The sequence below is a fragment of the Nicotiana attenuata genome, unplaced genomic scaffold, assembly GCF_001879085.1.
Source record: "Nicotiana attenuata strain UT unplaced genomic scaffold, NIATTr2, whole genome shotgun sequence".
In the NCBI taxonomy this organism is placed as follows: Eukaryota; Viridiplantae; Streptophyta; class Magnoliopsida; order Solanales; family Solanaceae; genus Nicotiana; species Nicotiana attenuata.
The window spans coordinates 46,726-62,972 of NW_017673392.1; the positions used below are offsets into that span (position 1 = coordinate 46,726).

Sequence of the window (16,247 nt, forward strand, 5' to 3'; positions counted from 1 at the left end):
GGGGGGGGAAACTCAACAACCTTAATACTTACCGGAGCTGGAAATTCACTACAATAAGTCCAGAGCAAGCTTGCAAAATATTCTCTAGCAATGTGGTGGGTTTAGGTGAGAGAGAGGGACAAGGAACTCTAAAGTGCATATTTGCAGCAAAGCCTCTGTCAAATGATGATAGCCTACTGCCACTAGTAAGTCTTCAACACCACGGCAATTTATATTTCGACACATGTGGGACTTAAGCAAAGCATTAAATGAAAAGGATACAGAGGATGTTATTGAGGTTGCAGTAAGCAGTTTAGGCAGGCTACAGCTGGAGATCAAGGACTATGGATCAACCATAGATCATAGATGTGCAAGAGATGGAGAAAGAATGTAATAAACATTGTGATGGCAGGAGTTGATGGAAGTGAAGATTGGATACTACTTGAGCGGGAAAAGGAGGAGGAGACTGGTGGACAGAGTACCTCAGCTGGACTAATATTTGTATTGGATTAGGCAACCTCTTCCCACTCCCTCCCTTGTGAAAGAAGCATTAAATGCCAAAATCAATTGGAGAGCAGTAAAAATTTGTGATTTTACTTTTATCTCTTTCAACTTTCTGATGTCAGATTTTTTTTCTAAATGAGCAAGGGTAACTGCATCTGACGTAAACTGTTCTCTATAATTTTCCCAAATATATAATTAATGAACTTCCAGAACAAAAGACAGCAAGTAGAAGCTATCATCAAGATGATATTCAAGAAGTATTTGTGAGAGGAAGGATGAATCCAAAACTTGGCAGTAGATTAAATAGATTGAACTTCTATCCTAGTTAGAAATGTTGTTCTGCGTTGTGTGGTGAGATATAGTTCTGCATACTGGGGGTGTCCAGTATGTCTCTATTTCTCTTTTTTCTTTGAGCTGTAACTTCTCAATTGGTAATAATAGTAGTTTTATTTACCAAAAAAATTCCTAAGATGTTATGGTAGTAATGGTTAGAGGGGAGCATTTGGGGAGTACTCGGTGAGTTGTAAGTAATTAGAGTAAAAAAATCTTTACCTTATTCTCGAGGTCCCAGGCTTCAGCTTTGCATACTCTACATAAAGGTGTGCATTTGGCGTAACTAGGGTTCAACACTTGCCTGCCTTTCATTCATTTGTGTTCTCTACTTTCTATTCATCTTGGGGAACAAGGATTAGGAGATCATCCCTCTTACCAGTGGAAGGCTGTGTATAGCTTTATCAAAGGTTTGGTTCTGAAATCTAATATAGTGACATAACGAGGTTGCACTTTTGAAGGTTGATTACATCCTAGTGCATTCTATCACTCATCAAGATATTTGAGCAAAAAGATCATGATTTTGGTTTTCTTAAACCAGGGGAAGAAGCAATGTGGTTTCCAACTAGGTTCTTTTCCAAGTTGGCACATTTATGACTTCTGTACAGATGGACCAGTGTATAATGTATTGAGCTGCTTTTATTTGATCGTTTCGTGCTTTACTGAATGTTTAATGTCATTTTAGTTCATATTGTCACAATATGTCATAGTCCTAACTATTAACATTCTCAAAATGAAAGAAATATGCCATAGTCCAAATATTGGAAACTTAAGGTAAGCAAAAATGAGTCTCAGTCACTTTCCTGGATAAATCCTATTTCAGTCAGAGTTATATGCTGCACGAAAGTAGATTCAACCACTTCGATATTGGGGAATACAAAAATACTCCAAGATCCGATATACTTGTAAGTTGTAAAAGTGTGTGGATAGTATGCTTTCACTCAGAATCATTTTCTTTTGGTGATTAGGGAAATAGTTTCATAAATAATGGGAAAATCTCCGTTATACACCCAGTCCAACACAAACTAGAGAATCTACGACATAGTATGATTCTCTAGGGATGACAACCAATCTTCTATAAGAATTGGAACCGCATGGGTGCACCGAGAAGAAATTAGAATTCAGAGGCTATTCTTCTAATGTACACAAGAGTTCTCTATCCCCTTGAAATCCTATTTCTTTCCTTTCATAAGAGCTACATAAGTGCTAGTGGGTCAACATTCCAAGCTTTTCGATTTTTCTTCCTTCTGCTAAATTTCCTGTTGAAGAGTGCTTGCTTCACTGTGCTTGACATTGCCAAGTTGCAGCAGAAACCATCTCAAGATCTCACATCACAATCGAGTTTTCACCCTACAGTGTAGGAGGAGGTGACCTAGGGCATACATAGGATTTTTTGTAGGCAATGTCGATATTTATAGAATAAAGATAAAACAATATTAATTATCACATTCGTAAATAAGGAATAGCCTTGGCGCATTCTTTAAGCTAGCGGAGGTCTATAGTTCAATTCTACTTTAACCACAATTTTTAACAAATAGAGGCTCTCTCTAATGGTTGTCAAAATATGTTCTTATTTAGGTACAGACCTCCGACCTCCAAGTGCAAAATCAGGTGCTTAACCGGCATGCCAAGTGACAATCTTTGTCAAGTGGTGTCATTTTTTTCTATCTAATCATTTCCGCATAGTATTATTACACATGTTCATAAAATTTTCGGACGAAGCGGTGTCGCGCGAGTCCAGTGTTGTCAAAGGCGCGCTTAAGCCCTCAAAACACGTTGAGCGCTTCGCCTCACTTTGTGGGCGCTTTAGTGTCGCATCAAAGCTCTAAGACATATTTTTCCTTGCCAATGAGTGTAATCCTGAAAAGGCGACCTTAAAAGTTTTGATATTTCACTTTATCGTGAATTATTTTTCAATTTCTTTATTCATATATTTGTTATTCATGCTTATAATGATTAGTCTTGTACTACATGCATATATTTACTTTTTCTCCCGTTGCGCCTTTTTTCATTAAAGCCCACGATTTTATTTGGGCTATATGCTTAAAGCCCCAACGGAGCTTAGAGCTTTTTTGCGCTTTTCGCCTTTGATAACACTGCGCGTGACACCGCTTAGTTCAACGTGTGTGTCAGCCCCTGAGGTGGTGCACATCCTCACCTAAACATTTGCATATGAAGCACCAGTTGACATATGTAATCTTCTTTTTCTTCATATTCTCACTTGTCAACATTGTTCCACTCGTTGCCAACCAAGTAAAAGCACCTTTCTTGGTGCCCTGGAATCCAAACAAATAACTGTGGGAAACTTGACTCCCTCACCAAGAGCGTAGAGGATAATATGACTTTTACTGAAAATGAAAATAAGCCATCTCTTCCCACCCTCCACCTCCATGAGCCCTGACTAACATGAGATGTGCTCTGCTTGTAAGTAATTCAACTAGATCTTGAGAATCAGCCATTCCCTCGTCCCTAAGGTTCCTTTGGACCCTTACGCCCAAATGAATTCCCTCTCTTGTAACATGTGAATCTGTTGTATTGTCCTCTCCTTCTGGTTTGAGATACTGTGAACATACGGGAATTTGAGTCTCAATGTCTCTCCTCCACACCAACTGTGACGACTCAATCCCGAATCTCCATAGTCATTTTCCTAGTAAGGCCTTGTTGAAAACTCAGATATCCACAACCACCCCCCCACCCCCCACCCCCACCCCAAACAAAAAAAAAATTCTCTGTAGATGTAACATCCTCCCCACTGATTGCGTGGAACTTTCTATTCGCATTTGCTAAACCCATAAAGTGTTTTCTCTTGGGCCTTTTTACCTGTGACAATAAGCGGTGCTTGAAGCAGTGACATAAAGTATGTAGGGATGCTCGACAGAGTGCTCTTAATTAATACTTCCATTCTTCCTTTCTGCAAGTAGAATCTCTGCATTTTTTCTGGTGTATTTAGATAAAAGTTTTCATTGTCTAAAGTTGAAGCGATCTTTAATGTTGGTTGTTTTGTGTTGTGTTGCTACTTTTCTCCTGTAATAGAAACAATTCAAATTATGCAATGGCACCTAATCCCCTCTTTGGAGTCCATATGCAGATCTTCCACCTGATAAAGAACCATTGGACTGGAATACAAGGATGAAGATTGCAGCTGGTGCAGCGAAGGGTTTAGAATATCTGCATGACAAAGCCAACCCTCCTGTGATATATCGAGACTTAAAATCTTCCAACATACTTCTTGATGAAGGATACCACCCTAAATTATCAGATTTTGGGCTTGCTAAACTGGGCCCTGTTGGCGACAAGACTCATGTGTCTACACGTGTGATGGGCACATATGGCTACTGTGCTCCGGAATATGCAATGACCGGTCAACTCACATTGAAATCTGATGTTTACAGTTTTGGGGTCGTCTTCCTTGAGCTGATTACAGGACGCAAAGCAATTGATAACGCACGGTCTCATGGGGAGCATAATCTTGTTGCCTGGGTATGTTCTCCTCTCTGCCATTGTATTTGGTCATTATGATCTGTGTCCTCTGTTTTAGATTTCTTTGACATATAATGTGTGGAAGATCTGTATTTCCTTTAGTTGATTTTTACACCTTTGGAAGGCAGAGTCTTCTTTTTGCCTTTTTTTAATGCATTGAGAAACGTGTTTGCAGGCTCGACCGCTTTTCAAGGATCGGAGGAAGTTCCCGAAAATGGCAGATCCACTATTGCAAGGCCGTTACCCAATGCGAGGACTATACCAAGCACTGGCAGTGGCAGCAATGTGCTTGCAAGAACAAGCATCTACCAGACCTTTAATAGGGGATGTTGTGACGGCTTTATCATATTTAGCCTCTCAAACTTACGACCCTAATGCAGTTGGTGCACAAAGTAACCGTGTTGGTTCCTCCACTCCAAGGAGCAGGGAGGATAGACTGCACTCATCTGATGGAGTAAATAGCCCTGATGAACATTGCAGTGCTCACCATGGTTCTCCTTCCATCCAGAGGAATTCTCCTGATTCCAGGAAAAGAGATTCTGCAAGGGATTTTAATACTGGAATAGAATTGAGGAAAATTGCAACTAGCGGTGGATCTGGTCGTAAGTGGGGTTTGGATGAATCAGAACGTCCGGATTCTCAAAAAAACAGCCCTGTCAGTGCAGGTAGAACTAGAGAAACCCCAAGGAATCGTGATCTAGACAGGGAACGTGCAGTTGCTGAAGCAAAAGTATGGGGCGAAAATTGGAGGGACAAAAAGAAGACAAGTGCAAGGGGTAGTAGTTTTGATGGGATGAATGAGTGATTTGTGCAATAGCGTATGTTGCAGGGGTTTCTAGGAATGTAGGTTTTGGGCGTCATGATGCAAAACCTGAGGTACTACAATTGCATCATTATTACGCCCTTGGTCACCCATACTGAGAGTTGAAGCAAGAGTCCTTTTATCCTACTTCCTGTGTTTGCTCATTGAGGTAATTAATTCGTATTCAATGTGAACTTAGATGTTTCAGCTGTTGTAGCGCTTGAAGGAAAAACTGCTAAAAAGAGGGGAAAGCAGCTTGATGGTGCAATACATGGAGCTAGAGTTGGGGGATAAATGGGGGGTTTCATTGTGGCAACATGTTAATCATATGTGTTATGGGGTTTCTAGAGTTTATGACACAGGAGAAGTGGGTAAGGTATCAAACTTTCGCTTCTTAATGTGTTCTTTGTATGGTGGAACTTGGTGGATATGGTTTAGGATGTCCCTTGTAATTCCATTCTTACACCTTGTGTTCTGTTGTAGTTCCCATCTGTATGGATTTCAGAGTCTTGCTTTTTGGCTTTTATAGAAAAGGGGTGTGAGTATCATACGGTGTCCGGTGAAATGAACTACTGTAATGGAATTAGCAGCTTTAAGGTTCAAACTGAATATCTCGCCACCATTTCTTCCGACTTGCTGAGGTGACCTATGCAACAGTATGGCATGTTGGTTTCCTTTGGGGGTTGAACCTGCTTGTCAACTAAGAAATTTTGCACGTTCATTTCATTTTGTCGTCACTTACTAAACATATCTTAGTGAAAATATTTCAGAAAGAGAATCATTAAACAGATTATAGCAGTTATTAGAAAAAATAAAAATAAACCAAAAAAACTCCGAATCAGTTTGGCTGGAACAGAGGCAGAGAAGCCGCCTCAGGCGTATGAAATGTATTTACTCGTAAAATGAACCAATAGGTGAAAACGGGTAGAGAAAATCTAACACAACGGCAACTAACTTCTAATCTGCGGCTTGTCGCCGTAATATTACCTTCCGAACTTAACATGATATTGGCTTTTGGCTGATCAAGCTTTTAATTCTCTGGGCATCTCAAAATTCTATTGATGTTCAGTAAGTCATTTAACATTTGCCTGTAGGCACCCACTGTTTATATTAGTAGAGCTTATTCCAATTAAAATTACGTACAAATATATATACCATACAAGAGCAGAGTAGCAGACAGGCAAGAACAATGAATTAGTAAGTTGATTTTCATTACATATAATGTTCAGCCACAGTGATAAGACTAGCGTTAATGGAATTGTATATTTGAATTATGTACAATGGACTAACACATCATATCTGAATACTCTGATTCTCCTCTGCACCAGACAGAATGACAATACCCTCAACATTGCAGCTAGAGAGCATCGGATTGACCAACCTGGTTAAAAAAATACTAGAGGATCTAAACCACAATACGAGAAGGCTGTCTAAGCTAAGATCATTTCTTCCTCTTACCCTGCAAAAAGAGGGGTTACGACAGTTAAGCACAATCTTATAACTCAAACAAAAACAAACACAAAATCACAGCAGAAATATTTACCGAGCTCACATAGTCATCCATTGATGACTGCTTCCGCTTCTTCAAGGTAGGAGAGCTTTCAGTTGCCTGTCTTGCCAAAGTGCGCTTTGTTGGTGTCATGTTCTGTTAAAATACAAAAAGCTTTTAGCATCAAATGTATTCTTATGCTGTAAACAGCACTAAGAGGTCCCAGTACCTTTGCAAGTTTCTTTTCTTTGCGTGCCTGCCTCTCCCTCTCATCAAACTCTTGGTTTTCCCTCTCCACCAACCGAATAAGTGCATCACATCTTCTGGCAAGTTCTTGAGTGGTTCGAGACTTCACAAACCAATCAAACCGAAACAAAGGTGACGTGCGGAATGCAGCCTTCAGCTCATCCCAGTTCCCATAGCCGAGCTTGTGAACCATACATAACTGCAAAATGATCTCCATATACATAAATCCTAAAGACAGAAAGTATAGATTAAGCCCCAAAAGTTTTAGTCCGCTTACCATGAAGCGATCACACTCCTCATTATACAATTTCCCTTTGTTCTGACCATACTGGATCTTCAACTCCAACCATGGATTCTTGTAGCGGTCCAACTTTTTCCCAATTGCTTTCATGATCTCATCCTTCCTTGAAATTCTAGCCTCTCCTCTTTCGATATTCTTTATAATCCTATCATAATCTACACACACACCATCCATTAGAATAACGTGCCTCCAACATCAAATAAAAGCATGCCCCAAATGCTATCTAAAGCAAAAACATTAACCACACGATAGAACTTTATTCCTGCCCGAACATCAAGAGCTTATCTGTCCACTCGTTTTTTCAGTTCTGTAATATCAATTAGCACGACATTGCATGTAACAGATCTAACATACACAAAATGTGTTCCCCTGCAATCCCAATATATATAATACCATTTGGCTGAGCACATATAATAAAATGCCAATGTTGACTTCTATATCACTAGAAATATAAGAAAATATTAAGCTAATAGTTGAAAAGTATGTTTAATAGCAATTTAACTAAGAACAGTTAGATCTTTTAAAAAAATAACTTTGAATAGTTCAATAATACTGAAATTGTTGAAGTCTGTCAAAGTTGTTAAGATAACATTATTAGCAAAAGTATGTAACATTTTTAATGTGGATAAAGTGTGATTTATCTCTTACGAGGTTAGAAATCTTTACATAGAACATAATCGTTACAAGAGCAATTCCATAAATTATTAAGTGGTGGTGTATCCTGAAGATGAGAACCATATTGCTCCATAAATGTAACTAGATCAATAAAGAACTTTTGGATTACCATATTTTTGTAGCTTAGTGCAAGCTTACCATTTATAAAATTTGCGCTAAAACAAGAATATTTGGATTACCACCATGGAGCAGCTTTTTGCAACAAGTGACAGATATTACACAATTTTTAGAGGAAGATGGGGAAATTACACATTTTATTTTTTCTTTTTGGACTCTAGTCCCTTAGCCTCTCAAACAAAACAGAGATGTACCCTAGACAAAGGAAGAATGGCCAAGCACGCAATCTCTTCCCAAATTGAAAGTCAGTTTTTTCCGATAACCAGAGCATTCCACCCAATACAATATAAACAGTTGCATAGGATCCAAATTACTCATTCAGGCACAATGATTTAATTGACAAATAACAGTCTACTTTGAAATAGGGTTTCGTCTCTCCTTCCCCATTCTTAGACCATAAAAAGAAAGCAACATGTGCACCACATGTTTACCACTTAACACTTAATAGTATTTACCACTCTCGTGTTAACGATTATTTCATATAACAATGGGATGTTCTCTTTGGATCGGAAAGACTAGAGAGTAATTCTTTCTTTATTTGCAAATTAACTGCCACTTACCATTTAACTCTTTGTATCTTTCTTTGAAAACTTTTGCATATCTTTCAACCTCCTCCTCTGTCTTTCCTTCCATTTCAGCAGCAATACTTTTTACGTCATTCCGACCATACTTCTCACATGCCCTGATAAAAGTATTGAAGTCTCTCCTACTCCATGTTGAAAAACCCTACAAGTATAAAATGCCAAACTCTGATACATATAAAAGCTTAATATAACCCCATCATGAGTTAATAAACCACTTACCTCCCCCAACAGTTTCTCCTTTTCTTCCTGTTCCTCAGCAGTTAAAGGCTCTCCAACATCTACAATGCAACAATGAAACAATTGTTGGCACATATTCATAAAGCAAAGTAGACCCTAATGTGTCCCCACATCCAAATTTTAGAGGGAAAAAAATTCCTTTAAAAGGAAAAAGGAATTATACCTTCAGGCTCTTCCACTTCTATTGTGTCTTTTAATTGGTTCTTCTGGTGTGTTTGCTGAAATGAAACGGAAAATTAAGATACCAAACAAAAAGGCACATACAAAGATGTCAGTAAAAGAAATCCTGGGAAATCCTGAGGCATAACCCACCATGAGATAACGCACTTCCTTCTCGTACAGCTCACTTAGTCTCTGGGTATTAAAGAACTGAAAGTCGTGCCTAAGAATGTTAAGATATGTCAATAAACAGAATTTTGGCATAAAGATCAGCAAACTTGCAAAAAGCTGGAACGCAGAGAACTCGGTATTGCTTATGGCACTAGAAAAACTGGGAGGAGTAAAATTAGTACAACGGATTGCAATCAACTTACAACTGAGGCATCCTAGGAATCCTGGGCTCTTTAGGTCTTGCAGGACCACTTTGTCGCATGGTTTGCTTGAAGTATTCAGACTCTGAGTAACTGACAGCAAAGAAGAGTCATTTAAAATGATGATAAATTACGCTCTAAATACATCAAAAGGTGAACTTAGCAACTAAAAATCATACTTGCGCTTTCTCTCTCTTTTTGGAGGTTCTATCCAATTTTCACTGGCAATTTTCTTGAAATCCGCCTTGTTTTCATCCTTCATCAACAATACATAAACCAGAAAGACGAAAGATAAGCACACTAAAGATGTCTGAAACAAAGAATTGTTAGATAACTAATCAACTTAAACACCCTTACCTTTTCGTCATCAAAGTCATACAAGTCAGCAGCTGCAAAAAGTAGGCAAATCTTAGTTAAAAATCCAAATTGTTTAGAACAGCAAAAAAGCACAACCAATTATATAGAGCCAAAAGATACAATCCACAAGCCAAAAAGAAGAGCAGAGTGCATACTGTCATCCATCTTAAACTTGATGGCATCTTCTGTAAACTTCTTCATCTTGGCATCAAGTTCTGCTGTTGCCTCTTCTCCTTTGGCAATGATTCTATCGATATCCTCATCTGTAATAGTACTATCTTTGGAACTGAAAACCATTTCAGCACCAAACCGCACCATCTGCAGCAGCTCATCCTTATTAACAGCTGCATGATCGACCAATAGATGATCAAAATTCAGTATACTCTAACATCTAAAATATAATCAAGAGAAAGCAATAACACAAGAATGAAAGCTTACTTTTTTGTTCAGCCAGCCGTCCCTGCTGGATAACCAATGCATCAAGTGCCAGCTTTTTATAAGCCCTTTCAATCACCTTTTCCTCAATTGTGTACTGTTTGAATTAATTGAAATAAGAATGTGTCAACCGTCACTACAGAGACCAAAGTGGTGGCATTATTTCAGTATAGTAACACATCTAAAAAGAAAGCAAACCTCAGTGCAGAAGCGGAATACTTGGACTTCCTTCTTCTGTCCAATCCTATGGGCACGGTCCTGCGCCTGTAAGTCAACCTGTGGATTCCTGTAATACAATGACAGGAAACCCAATAGACTCAGATTTCATCTATTCTCCAGATTCTGAAAACCAGACTTATAAGATCCTCCCTCACCAGTCACTGTCATAAAGAATAACAATATCTGCTGTAGCAAGATTGATACCAAGACCGCCAGCTCTGGTTGACAATAAGAAGCAAAATTTTTCACTCCCTGGACTGTTAAATGCCTCAATAGAAGCATCACGATCTTCTCCACCAGTGTTTCCATCAATCCGACAATATTGGTGACCACGGTACATCAGGTAGTCTTCGAGGATATCCAATAGCCGTGTCATCTAGATCATAATATTGAAGCAAAGGTTTAGCCGGAAAATCTGTACATGAGCTATTTAGTAAAAAGATAGTAGGAATGTTGAGAACAAGAAAGAGATAAAGAACCTGTGAAAATATTAAAACCCTTGAGCCACGTTCCTTCAGCTTAGGAAGCAACTTATCTAGAAGAACCATTTTGCCTGCATTGAGAACATGCATTGTAAGGACTTACAACCAAAAATTGATTAGGTTTTCCTATTCATTTAAAGAAAGAAAATATTACCAGCATTTTCTATGAGATGCTCTCCTGTTGTATATGGAGGTCCTGGCTCAGCTCCTTGGAAAAGATATGGATGATTACAACATTTTCGGAGCTGCATTGCTATATTAAGAAGACGCTTGCGCTCTCCTCCAGAATTAACAACCTCAAGATCTTTCTGCAACAGAGCCCTATAGTAGTGTTTCTGCATCTGGGACATACCAACCTTAAGAATTGTTTCCTTCTTTGGAGGCAGACCTTTCTCAACATCAGACTTTAGTCTCCGAAGAAGAAATGGACGAAGGACCTGATCATGTAGCAAAAATTGGAAAAGTCAGTGGATATACAAGACCCCCCCCCCCCCCTGTAAACAGTATATGTCAGTGGGATTTAAAAAGTATGGAGATCAAGTCTGCTGCAAGCTCTCACACACGTAGTTGATCTATCTTTAGAAGTCTAGAACACTGTTTCTTACAACATAGCCGAAACTGCTACTATCAATTATACAAACTACTACTGACAAATATACCTTATGAAGCTGCTGGACCACCTCCTGCTGGTCATTCTCACCAGATATTTGAAACCACTCATCAAATGTCTCGGCCGAGCTAAAGATCTCGGGCAGCAAAAAGTTCAGAAGCGCCCAGAGCTCATGAAGATTATTCTGTGCAATCGCATAGACCCCCAGCACATCAAGTCATGAGATTAAATAGAACCATACCAGAGAATAGTACAGTAAAACAAAGTTAAGAGATGAAAAACTAGCATTTCACTGTTGCAAAACCGAAGATCAGGTTTAAATGATAAAGAAATTCCGAGAAAAGGTTTAACAAGCCGTGATATAGGAGAGCTTAATAAAATAACATCTGATATATTAAGAGAAAAAATAGATTAGTTTTCTAAAGAGATGCCCCACGTGAATTACATAACACTATTCCATATCAATTTTAAAGTTTTGGGACAGGTAAATAAGCATTTCAGGATAGGTCAGGCTAAATTGAGACATATATAAAAGGACTACTTGCTAAACAAAAAGAAAATCATCAAAGACAAAAATCACCTGAAGCGGTGTCCCTGTGATCAACAGCCTATAATTAGTATTGTAGAGCCTCATGGTTTTGGAAAGAAGAGAATTTTCATTCTTGATTCTATGAGCCTCATCAATGATGATGTAACGCCAACTAAAGCGACGTAAAGCAGATTTCTCTTTGATGGCCATCTCAAAACTTGTGACACACACATCGAACTTCCCAGCAACAAGTAACTCCTCTCGGATGTATCTCTATAAAAGGGGAACATAGACATAGTCAGGAGAAGTAATAAGATATATACAAAAGGGAAAGAAGGAGAACCCATGTAACTGCTTACCCTTTCTTCGGGGTTTCCAAGGAACTTTACAGCACGCAAAATAGGACAAAAACGTTTGATTTCATTCATCCAATTGCCAAGCGTCGACTTCGGCGCAACAACCATGTGAGGACCAGTAATGCCTCTAAACTCATGCAGATACCCCATCAAGGAGATGGTTTGCAAAGTCTTACCAAGACCCTATGCAATTACAGGAATAATTAAATCAAGATGTGTCTGCCAAAAAGACCGAAGCACAAAATGAAAAAGGAATATCGCAAAAACATTCAAGTGACAACACTGACCATTTCATCAGCAAGTATCCCATTTATGCCATTCTCATATAGCCGTATCATCCAGTTCAAACCAGCAAGTTGATAATCCCTCATCTTTCCTTGAATACCTGATAAACACGCACGTGTAACCATTACATACTTAATGAGACAAGGAAATGAGAGAATTAAACAAGAAGTTTGTCGGAAATATAAGCATTAATCACAATAGAATTCAAATTTCCACTACTCAATTTGATCTTTTCCACCAGAATGCCCACAAGGTCAGGGCTATCAGACTTTTAGCACTTTCAAGTAAAATGCTAGTAGTGGAAAACCTCAGTAAAGAATATATCGTATTGTGTGAACCACACCATTTGAAAGTCCAAGATGTTGCAGGGCAGATACACTTATTGAATTATTTTAGATCTGCTACGCGCCTCTTCCATGTAGGCCCAATTCTTTTCTCCTAGGTCAAGAACATGGAATAGTTTTTGATAAATGGCAGCAGACTCGAACTCGAAACGAGCCTCTGCATGCTCCAATACTATATTGAATTGTGTCAACCACCTCATCTAAAAGCTTAAGCTATTCAATAGGGGACACATTTAAAGAGATCCATTGTTCCAAAGCTTCATTTATTCCTCGGCGACTTCATACAAAGTAAAGATTACACAGTTTTAACAAGTGCTGATTAGATACAACCATAGAGAAGGGACTTAAGTTCTTTGAAACTCCACACACATACTCGTATAACCTAACCGTATTACCCTCAAACATATATAATGCCTTCAATGCAGCAAACTAAACTATGAATGCACCTCTAGAACTTAAACCAAGCACATTACATCTAACATAGTAGCAAGAAGATAAAATACAGGGGAAGTCCTTACAAGAGGGCTGAGCCACTAGCCGTGTATTTCCAAGCCCACCCTCTTCTTCTTTGAGATACTCTTCATCTTCTTCCTCTTCAGTCATCTTTGACGCATGACGACCCCTGAAGAAAAAGTTTAATCAGTGGGTTCATACAGAAGACAATCATACATATATACAAGTAAAGCAGTAAATCACATTAATGAAGCAAGCTTCTCCATATAAATAGAAATGTCAACTGGAAGGGATAAGGTCCAATCATGTAATCATCTATAACAATATATAGAAGTCAATTGTAAAATAAGCAGAATACAGCTACTATTATTTTTGGGAGTAAGCCTGCCCTAACTATACTAAGAGTAGAGACAACAATCCCTAGTCACCATTTCAAGAGGAGGTGGCTACTTGAAAACCAAATGAACAAAGTGAATCTTCTTTACCAAGTTACTCAAACAGCAAAAATATTTAGGATGTGTTGATTTCAATTTGCCGACTAAATCTACCAAACAAGAATGGATCCATATACGTAAACCTTCTTCCTTTTATCCCATTCTATTTCCTGACCGCTAACACCTAAAAAGGTGCATGACTCAAAAATACCCGAATCCCAAATCTACTAACAGGTCTGTAGATCACACTAGCAAGACAGCTTTCAAACTGAAGTCCCTGCATATAAAGAAACAAACACTTACCTTCCTTTTGCCTTCTTTTCTGGAGTAGACTGGTCAGTTTTTGCAAAATGTGCAAACAACTCTGTTTGCTCCAAAAGATACTTCAGACGCCCCTTTCCCTTGTTATTCTGCCAAAGATAAAATTTCCATAAGGCGCACCTTCACAAGAAACTAACTGAAAAGAGGAGAACCCATAATCTCTCAGCAATAGGTCTAAGCAAGATACCATATCAGCTTCTATGGCAGCATTCTGTGCATCCAACATATCTTGTATCTTTTGCTTCTTACGCCTCTGCATCTCTTTTAACCTTGCTTTTTCACGCTTTGAGATCTCATTAGCTGCAGCATCTTCCTACAGGTGTCGTAGCAAAACAAACTTAAGATAACTCTCATAAAGCTACATTAAATCAGCAAAATGGCGTCATCACTTTAGCTTCACAGGTACTACAAATTGAATAATTCATACTAATGAGCTATTCAACACATGTTTTTTATCAGGGATAAGATCTTCTATTTCTTTGATGAAATGTTCTTTCCTTTTCCTTTATGCCATCAGAAATTCACTTGAAATATTGACTCTAAACTAGAAAGTCTATGATGTTTACTAACTAGGGGAATAGTACTGGGCCTTAATTCATAATAATGACCGGAGCTTCTAAAATCACATTTGCATTCATTTCCGCCATTTCGACAACACCTCAAATTTCACATATCCATTCATTAGCACATTATTATCGGGCATTAATTAATAATAATGAGCTAAAAAACAGTAACAACGGCTCTATTGCAATGGTTGCATATTCACATTCCTTTCTAATGCTTTGAAGCTTTACTTAAAATATCCACGCAGTAACACATCATTATTAGTCAGTAACACAACATTATTCCTCGTCTATGTCAGCAAAAACACCAAACCAAAGAAGGAATTCTAATGTAAACTTAGATCTGCAAAATAACAGTTCCAAAAAATTAAAATTACCAAAAACTAAAGAGAAACGGACAATAAACGCACCTCATTATCGTCGTCTTCGCTGTCGGCTCTGTTGGATGCAGGAGCATCGTCGTCTTCTTCGGAGTCATCGGCAGACCTATCAACGGCTTCAAGCTCCTCCTCGTCTTCTTCATCGTTGACTTGATCGTTGACTTGCTCCTCCTCGGAACCGTCCGATAATGGCTCCTCCGACGAGGATTTCGCTCTCGAGTTTTTCGCCATCTGCTCCGATTTCAAAACGCGAGTTTGAGGGTTTTCTCTGCTGGAGGAAAACACCTTAAGAGGAAGTGGTACTATAGTATGGACCGACTCGAAAACGGTCTAATACGTTTTCTGTATTTATAGTGAACCCGCTTAGACCAACAGTATTGGAACCTTTTCAGAATATTGATATTTTCTTTTGTGAAGTGACCTTCCCGCCACTTATTGGTGAAATGTGATTTCCCGCCTTTGGACTGGGGTCCGGTATTTGTTTGGGCCGCATCACCTGATTTGGGTTGGATCACAACCTCTTTTGGGCCTATTGACTATTGTGCTCAAGCCCAGTAGTCATTTATTAAAGAAGAATTTTCAGAAGTGACTATTGTTTAGTGGCTATTGACTTACTCCCTTCGTTCACTTTTACTTGACACGTTTTGACTTTTTACGCCCCTTAAAAAATAATAAATGAAGTGCATAATTTATCATGATACCCATATTAATTGATGCATATTTTATTGAATTTGAGAAAATGATTTGAAATGGGTAATAAATATTGTGGGTATAACAGGAAAATAAATTTGTCTTCTCTTGATATGCGTAAAGTGACAAGTAAAAATGAACATCTATTTTAAGTATACATGCCAAGTAAAAGTGAATGGAAGGAGTACATAATTACTTTCCGTAGCTACCTTTCAGTTGTTATGGTAATGTATTCGATGTATTCGAGTTACTGTATTGATGAATACAGTAGCAAAAATCGGCTAAAAAATAGGATAGTCCAGCTATAAGTCGTTGTATTCGCGTGTATTTTTACCAGTTGTTTAATAACGGAAAGCTACTAATTTAATGGGATACACTCCTAATATAACTCACCTAAATCAATTATAACACACAACATTATCAATCCAACTAACTAGAAGATTTATCAGACGCTAAACGCCAAAAATAGAGCATTTTTTCTCATACAATCCGAGTTTTTTTTCCTGACATTGTTC

General features: G+C 38.4%; 2 protein-coding genes across 2 annotated transcripts in view; one reads left to right on the top strand and one right to left on the bottom strand.

Annotated features, from left to right (window-relative positions):
- Nucleotides 1-5,704, top strand: part of LOC109216253 (serine/threonine-protein kinase CDL1) — a 9,339-nt gene extending 3,635 nt beyond the window's left edge. Inside the window, exons 4-5 of the mRNA XM_019380395.1 lie at nucleotides 3,902-4,293; nucleotides 4,469-5,704. Coding sequence (XP_019235940.1) covers nucleotides 3,902-4,293; nucleotides 4,469-5,098 — 1,022 coding nt within the window. The 3' untranslated portion in view covers nucleotides 5,099-5,704. The remainder of the gene's footprint in view (nucleotides 1-3,901; nucleotides 4,294-4,468) is intronic.
- A 561-nt stretch (nucleotides 5,705-6,265) lies between these two features.
- LOC109216254 (ISWI chromatin-remodeling complex ATPase CHR11-like) lies at nucleotides 6,266-15,377 on the bottom strand. Its single transcript, XM_019380396.1, has 25 exons — nucleotides 15,073-15,377; nucleotides 14,287-14,412; nucleotides 14,082-14,188; nucleotides 13,410-13,513; nucleotides 12,550-12,647; nucleotides 12,266-12,445; nucleotides 11,958-12,179; nucleotides 11,427-11,561; nucleotides 10,922-11,204; nucleotides 10,765-10,838; nucleotides 10,441-10,661; nucleotides 10,265-10,352; nucleotides 10,070-10,163; nucleotides 9,787-9,975; nucleotides 9,632-9,663; nucleotides 9,454-9,530; nucleotides 9,278-9,367; nucleotides 9,057-9,126; nucleotides 8,908-8,962; nucleotides 8,727-8,785; nucleotides 8,484-8,649; nucleotides 7,108-7,286; nucleotides 6,814-7,029; nucleotides 6,639-6,740; nucleotides 6,266-6,554 (listed from the first exon to the last, which is right to left on the bottom strand). Exons 1-25 carry the CDS (start codon nucleotides 15,271-15,273, stop codon nucleotides 6,537-6,539), a joined length of 3,186 nt encoding a protein of 1,061 aa, XP_019235941.1. The 5' UTR covers nucleotides 15,274-15,377; the 3' UTR covers nucleotides 6,266-6,536.
- Between the last annotated feature and the right edge of the window lie 870 nt (nucleotides 15,378-16,247).

Bases quoted from the DNA above. Each gene is read 5' to 3' on its own strand.
- LOC109216254 (XM_019380396.1), bottom strand. From the start codon at position 15,273: ATGGCGAAAAACTCGAGAGCGAAATCCTCGTCGGAGGAGCCATTATCG. The intron at 12,180-12,265 runs GTAAGCAGTTAC...CCCCTTTTATAG, and splicing joins TTGGAAACCCCGAAGAAAGG to AGATACATCCGAGAGGAGTT. The intron at 10,164-10,264 runs GTTTGCTTTCTT...TAATTCAAACAG, and splicing joins TATTCCGCTTCTGCACTGAG to TACACAATTGAGGAAAAGGT.